Consider the following 8,322-nt stretch of genomic DNA (forward strand, 5'->3'; position numbering starts at 1 on the left):
TACTTGGTGGCTAAAATCTCTTCCATTTTCCCTTGTTAAATAAGTACTACTAAACAAATACTCTGCCTTTCCTTTCAAAACCAGTACCTGGGGTGAGTAACTGCACATAGTAAGAGCACAATAATTTTTTTTAATCCTCACCCGAGGACAGTTTTCCACTTATCTTCAGATAGAGTGGGAGAGAGAAACATTGATGAGAGAGACACATAGACTGGTTGCTCCCACACGACCCTGATCAAGGCACAACTGAGGTACGTGTCCTTGACCAGAATCGAACCCATGACTCTTTGGTCCACGGGCTGACGCTCTAACTGCTGAGCCAAACCGACCAGGGCAGGGCACAATAATATTTAATTTATTTAAATACATGTATAAATAATTTTCCAGGAGAGCATTTTCTGGTCATTTGGTTAAGTTTTTGCTCATTCTTTTCTGAATTATAGGCATCGTTAAATTTCTTTCAAAAGGCAAATCACAGGTGAAGACATCCACCAAAAAATGGCTAACTTTTGAATAGATAGGTCTGTACTTAAGTCAATCATAGCAGCTTCAAAGAAAAATCTATAAAATTCCCTAAGAAATAATCTGTTCTCCTACACAGCCCCTTAACATACCATGTTAACTTATGAAGTAGGTAGTATCTTTGTTCAGCTATTTAAATATATGTGTGTATGTACATACACAAACACACACACATTTATTTCTGCATAATCATTTTCATATACTCAATAATGTGTTTTTACAAACTAAGTCTGCATAAAATAATGAACTTCCTCAATGCACATATGGTTGGCTTGCTTTAATTTCTTCTTCAATAAACAAACTTCAGCTTTATTTCTTTGTTTTTCTTTTGTTCTTTACCACTTCAGTCTTCCAAAAGCTCTTACAAAAGATCTCATTTGAACATTCATGTTTTAATCAAATCCTCAGGGTATGGATTTCATAATTAGATACCTATAATGTATATCTTTTTTGGACTCCACAGGGTATAAGAATCCTAGCTTTAGGTGGAGTCACTTTTTAAATGCTTAGAGAGATGTCACCCTTTAGAAGATGACACCATCATCCCAGGTTTCCTGTGAGCAGAATCTAATACACACAAATTCCTAGTTATATTCAGACTAACACTAAAGCTTCGACTGTATCCTTTATTAGTCCTAAATGTGGGAGGAAACTACCAAATAATCAATCAGTGTTTCTTTCAATTTTTGGTAATATTTTATTTTTATCATCTTTCTATTGTTTTAGATATCATCATAACAACACTCAAATTGCAGAGACTAGATTCACTGTTCCACATTCATGACTGTGTTTTTAAAATTCCTACCACAGGTCTTGTTAATGGAAAGTATATGTCATCTACATCATCTTCTCAAGGATACAATAATAATCAATGATACAATAATATCATGGAACACCAGATGTGCTGTTTTCATTTTTTAAAAAATATTTCATTCAAATGTATTGATCCCAACCACTTGGGTCTATGGTGATATTTAATTTATTGAACAATGTATAGTTATGGTGGAAAAAAATCATCATAAGAAAATTTAAAATTATATTTTGGGGAAGTGTTAGGTAAAAAATATTAATCCATTGTTATCAATAGATTTCTTTTTAATTGATTTTAGAGAGGTAGAAGGGATTGAGAGAGAGAGAAAGGGAGAGAAACAATGACATGAGAGAGATATCAATCGGCTGCTTCCTATATATACCCCGAATGGGGATGGAACCTGCAACCTACATTTGCGCCCTGACCAGGAATGGAACCTGTGACCTTCCAGTGTATGGGACAATGCTCCAACCAACTGACCACACCGGCCAGGGTGTTACCTATAGATTTTAAGGTTCAAGGTAAAATGGGAAGTGACCTATTCAAAATGAAGTTGACAGGCATATCTGCATCTAATTGGTAGCCTATACATCTTATCTAAAAAGTTCTGTGAGAGAAGTCAACTTTTGAAAACATAGTAAATTTTTACACTATTTTCACCTATAAAATTAATGTAATACATTTTTATTCTTAAGCTTTAGTTTGCTCATTCCTATTATGATTACAAATAGGGACAAGTGTAGAAAATGTAATTTTACAACACTTTTTTTTCCCTACAGGAAGGAAGTCGAGGGGGTTACAACACTTTTAATATGTAAATGGTATGATTACCTATGTATGTAATCTTTTTAAGGAATCAATGCTATTTCAAATAGGTACCTAGATATCAATTTAAAAATATGTTCATACAGAGAGATCATTTAATTTTGGAATTTTTTTAGTATTTAAACCAGAGAGGTTTCCTTCACTTAGAATTTTTTGCTGGGAAACCATGATGTTATTATCCTAGGACAAATGCAGTTGTGTTTGGAATATCCCTCTGCCACCCCACTTATAAGCTCAGTCCATTCACAGTAATGTCCACATCTCCATCTAGTGGTTTCCTAATCAATGACTACCTGGACAACAATGAAGAAAAAACAAAATCAAAGTTGCTCTAGTCACAATTATCATGGTGAATCGAGAGCATCAGAAAAGAAACTGCAAAACTATAAATGGAACCCTGAACACAAACTCAGGTCCTAAAACATCTACTTAGCCATATCGACTATATAATTCAGGTAAATGAGAAACAAATCTAATGCTAATTTTGCCCTGGATAATATAAGTGATATTAAGTAAAATAAACTCAGGGATTGGAAGCACTTGTACTAAATTATTTCACTAAGAGCATCAATATTTTGGTAGTAAAAATCTTAAAATTTGTTTCAACTATATTTGTTTAAAAAGAAAAAAGTTAGGATGACAGAAATATTAAGTAATGATTGATAAAATGTAAATGGTTCATTAATTTTGTTAGCATCTTTTGAACATAAATTGAGATGACCAGTTCTAATAATTGTCAAGATATTTCTCTTTAGTAAAATTCAGACATCATGAAGCATGTATAAATTTATTTCCACATTGACTTAATGTTTTTAAAAAACCCTACCAGGAAATACTGATTTTTATTATTATTATTATTATTATTTTATCCTCACCCGAGGACACTTTTACATTCTTTGTTCAGAAAGAGCAGGAGGGAGAGAGAGAGAGAGAAACATCGATGTGAAAGGGACACAGCGAGTGGCTGCCACCCGCATGACCAACCAGGGCCGGGGACAAACTGCAACCGAGGTACATGCCCTTAGCGGGAACCGAACCCGGGTGTCTCCGGACCGCAGGCCGACGCTTTAACCACTGAGCCAAACCGGCCAGGGCAGGAAATACTGATTTTTAAATAAATAAAGGCTGTTATGTTCTGTTTAAGATTAGAAATTTATGCAACATTTGAAATGAGCTATTTACAAAACATTAGTAGTGGGATTTTAATAATCTGATTTCAGGACAGTTACAGTGCATTTAGGGATATGGATTATTATTATTTTTTTTAATTTTGAGCCAAACACAAAAACAAAGAAAAATTAGAGAAAGTGACTGACCATCCACACCACATGAACACTTGCAGTAAAATGAAGATAGGAGCTGACATCATGGTACAGGCACGACTCGTTGTGCATATAAGTTGATCCTATTAATAACAGGCAAAATAGCAAGTACAGGAAAAGGAAAGAAAACACAGAAAAGAAGACACACAAGATGAGATTTCATGCAGGTTGCTGGCAGTGAGCAGTTTATGTGAGCCTCCAGCCAGAGCAGAGTCACAGTGACCATTGCAAATAAGCATAAGCGTTACCAAAATATTCCACTGCTAAAGACACACCAGACATTATTAGCACATTAATGTCTACTGAGCAAGAGTTGTACATTAAGCTACGGAGCAAGAGTTGTACTTTCACCCACAATCCACTGTAGAATTTATTGAAACTTGAATTATTAAAAATTTTTGTCTTAAACCTTTTTAATGATTTGATCAAAGTATAGAGTTTGATAGGGTGAAAGTATTTTTGAGCAACAGGGTTTTTATACAATTTTTAAAGTTCATCTGAATGAATTTAACCTCAGTCTTTGCTGGCAAATATCTGATAAGTGGTCTCCCTGCTGAGCACTTACTATCTTGGGCCCACATTTAACACTCTTTGGGGAATGATTTGACATGGGCAAAGCTCCTGAAGGTATAGTAGACAAAACAACGGAAGTCCTCATATCTGAATTTCATTTGAGTGTAACTGGGTAAAATGAAAAGATCACTGAGCAGCAGCTTTGAATCCCTTTCTCATCAAAGACCATGGCCAGTATTCCTCACAGAGATAAATGAGACTTATTGCTAAAACATCTTGCTTTTTTAGCCGTATTTTCCATCACTGATTTTCTTTCTTCTTTGCTCCAATTATAATTTATATTATCTAATTGTATAAAAGGTATCTATGGAGATGCATTATTCTTTCTGGTTCAAATATGGCCATGTATACAGGAGTAAATAAGTACATAGTAGGCAAATCTATTCTAAATAAATAAACAACAACCTCTATAAATGCACATTAATCAGTAAATGACTGGGCCTGTTTTTGGAATAAATAATTCCTAAGATAATAATACTCTATGTTTACAAACTTATTGGTGAGCGCAAGCCACTAAATGCAAAAAATCAGAGAATTGAGAACTATTATATTTAAAATTAAGTTTTTTTGAAGTGGACAGGCATTTTGTGGCCTTTTTGTTTGAGAATAAATTTTCTTAACTAAGATAATTTTAAGAGTATAAAGCTGAGTACAGACATAGTGAGTCAGAAAAAAGTCAGAGGAAGATAGCTAACCTGTAGGAAAATAAGCACTGTGTTTAAATCACATATTAAATATGCTTTGTAAAATTTTATCAACTCAACCCTGTGTAACTGACCTAGTCTAATTTAGAAAAATATAAAAATAAATTCATACAATTAAAAGAATTATATAAATCTAACCCTGTATAACTGACCTGGTCTAATTTCAAACAATATAAGAATTAATACAGTTAAGAGAAGTAATATAAATCTAATATGTGATAGAATCAGAATCAGAATTAAAAAAAGGTATAATTATAAAATAACTGAACAATAGCTGTTGAACAGGTTTTTAAATACCCCGAATGAGGACTAAACCTGAACTAATAAAAATAATTTTTATGTCTTCAAGACTGGAATATAAATGAAGGTAGGCAACTCATATACCATAAGTAATATTTACTGCCAGTTACTATTTTTTAGAAAGTCTTTAAAATCATTAGAGTTGTAACAATGGATTATATTAGTAAACTGATTGGAATTGTGTTTGAAAGTACAATTTCTGTGGGAAGAACTGATAGAAGAAGCAACTTGTTAAGCTTAAGCTAACCATGAAAAATATCGAAATGAAAAATCTATCAGAAAGCACATCATGTTAATGAGAAATACCACGGCTCCTTAAATTCTTGTGGACAATAACCAATAAGGTAAGTATTTAATAAAGTAAACATGTGGTCTTACCAAGTCATTGTTATCAAAGCAGACTTCAGGCCCTTTTCGGTATCTGGGTTGCTTAACCATATCACAAGGATCTGGACCATCAGCTAAAGAAACTTGTTAAGGAATACGAAATTACTTTTTCCCCACACAATTAAAAAAAGAAAATGCAATATATTTATTTCCCAAAGCAAGTAAGAGATACCTATGCCATTACTCTAGCCCAACACAACCAGTTCAAGTACTTCAGGATTTAAGAAATTAAACTGCGACTGATTTTTTCTTGCCAGACTAGAAGAGATCAACTTTTAAAATGTTGACCATATACGGTCCCTGGCACACAGCAAGTACTCAATAAATATTTGTAGAATACAAATGGATGAAATGCACAAATGATAGCACAAGGGAGAACCTGGGTGCATTCTATTAAGTGAACAGAAACTTAAATCAATTTCTAATGATATATGTCAGTTCCAAACATAGGTGAGAACTATTTTTTCTTTTTCAAAAACAACATGGTTAAATGCAAAATTTATATAGTCTCTCTACAGAAGTTCTGTGTGCAATGCTTTAATAGCCACTACATGTCATTTTGCATGTTTACCACCAGAAGTAGCTTTAGTGTCAGTGCCATTGTGGTTGTAGCATACAACAGGATTTCCTTCTTTTTCAAGGCTGACTAATATTCCATTTTATGCATACATCAAATCCGGCTCTGATTTGGATGACTGCCTATTGATAGCTTTCAAGCCACAACCTTCCCTTTTCCTTCTGTCCCTCACCTGGGCAGGCGGATAGGGAAGCCAGAGTGCTCCCTTCTTTGGCACTGCCTGGGGAGTCCAAACCACACAAGCCCCAGCCAGCACAGGCAAGAAGCCAGCACCGCTGCCTAAGCACCACAGAATCCCAAGCCAGTTCCAGCTCTCGCAAGCCATTTTCAGATCTCATGGGAACCTGCACTGTTCCGTCCACCAGGCCTCACATGTGAGTAAGAGCCTTTTCACATTCTTTTGGTGTACGTACAGCTACATGCGTCTTGACATCCATACCAAATTTTGTATGAGGGGTCCATTCTGCTTCTGTGAGGTAAGCACTCTAAAATATTTTTCTTTTTATGAGCATAAATAACATGAGAAGGTTAAAAATGCATTATTTTAAGATGGCTTTCCATTCCAAACACCTTCAATGTCAAAGGATACAAGTCTGTTCTGCTTGTATGAGAAGCCGTGTGTCACAGGGACAAGTCCCTTTGCTTTCAACCATTATGAATACTAAATTGGTATTCATAAGTTTTTCTACATGGAAGATTCTGTGAAATAAATATTAAAAAATAACAGAATATTATCTGTTGGGAAAGAAAGACAAATCTTTCAAAGATTCTTAGCATATTAAAATGAAAGACAAAATATCTCATCTTGAAACACAAAGCATCACCAACAAAAACAGTGAAACAGAAGAAGAGTGATTTTAGAAGATAGATTACTGTGTTTCATGTATTAGCATGCACATGTTACCTGTCTCGAATACATATACTAAACAAATGCAAAAATATTTTGTGTGTTTCTTAAAAATGTTAGTCCTCAATGCAAAATGAGCACTATTTTGTTGTTGAAACTCATAGAAAAAATGTTTTATTTAACACGTTTAAGGACTTGTGGTATTTATCACTGGAAATATGCCAAAGTTGCCTTATTTTACAGACAAAAAGCTAGGATTACAAATACAGCTAAGCATCTTGCCCAAGCTAGTGGCAGAGTAAAGACTTGATCAGTGTTGTTCAGCCAACTTTTGTAACACTGGAAATGTTTTTTGCTTTATCTAGTATGAAAGACAATAAGGCATTGAGCACCAGAGATGGGACTAGTGTGACTGGGGCACGAAATTTTCATATGAATTCACTGTAATTGATAATTGAAAAAGTCAACCGTGGCTGGTAACTGCTGAACAGTTACAGACAAAATCAAGAGCTTTAAATTCCATGAAGTTTTTTCTTTCCACATCTTAAGGTGCTTCTTTAGCAACCAAGATAAAAATGTAGATTTGTTGTTAAAGAGTAATGTTTTTATGTTTATATATTTTCAACAAAGTGGGTTTTATTGCCCCCCTTACTGAACTTAGGGTGAATAAAGTGAATTAAAAACAACATGATTCAACCTAATATCTTGGTTATATTGATCTTTACAATTTAATTCGGTCAATTCTTAAGCACGCACTGCTAGTACTCGGCATCAGTTAATGAAATGGAAGGTCAGCAGACTCTGAAATTCTTTCTGATGCACCCATAAAACATGCTACAATGTGGTTTCTTGAAGCTGACAGTCTAAAATACTAATCTCAAACAAAATGGTCTGCTTTTTGCTGAGTTCATGCCTGACTGTCCACCCTAGCTTCTCCTTTTCATATCCTCTACCTCCTCCTAGGACATAAAGTTTAGCTAAAGTGAGTCATAAAGTCATATTGACCATGTCTATTAAAAATTCACGCTAGGTTCAGTTAACCCATTCCTGAAAATATTTTTAATAGTTATAAACTTCTTTTCTGAATCCTAGCAACGGACAATCCCAGCCTTTTCACGTGCTCAGATTACCTCATCTCCTCATATTTCCTCTTCTCTGTTAACGTTTCTTCTAGAATAACCAGCCTACAGTCGCTAAGAACAAAGTACCCCAACTCTTTGCGTGCTAACCTGAGCCTTTCTGCTCGGTTCTCAGGGATCATGTGACATGGATGATCACTCTCCTCTTAAACTTAAAAAATCCCTACCTCCCTTTCTCCTTTGTCCCATTACAACCAAATTAAATTCTCCATCTCTTCCAAAAATGTTTCAAGATGTTTTATGTTTACTGATGACTAACATCAGCCTCGACCTTAGGAAACATTTTCTCCCAGCTCTTCCAGTTTCAAATCAAAC

General features: G+C 34.7%; 1 protein-coding gene across 3 annotated transcripts in view; it reads right to left on the reverse strand.

Annotated features, from left to right (window-relative positions):
• The window catches only part of CACNA2D1 (calcium voltage-gated channel auxiliary subunit alpha2delta 1), a 509,634-nt gene that overhangs the window by 13,063 nt on the left and 488,249 nt on the right, over positions 1–8,322 (reverse strand). For all 3 annotated transcript variants that reach the window (XM_036247167.1, XM_036247166.1, XM_036247165.1), the window contains 2 exons: positions 6,611–6,720; positions 5,436–5,518 (listed from right to left, as the gene is read on the reverse strand). In XM_036247167.1, the coding sequence (XP_036103060.1) occupies positions 5,436–5,518; positions 6,611–6,720 (193 nt within the window). The remainder of the gene's footprint in view (positions 1–5,435; positions 5,519–6,610; positions 6,721–8,322) is intronic.

The sequence above is a fragment of the Molossus molossus genome, unplaced genomic scaffold (assembly GCF_014108415.1).
Source record: "Molossus molossus isolate mMolMol1 unplaced genomic scaffold, mMolMol1.p scaffold_m16_p_7, whole genome shotgun sequence".
NCBI lineage: Eukaryota > Metazoa > Chordata > Mammalia > Chiroptera > Molossidae > Molossus > Molossus molossus.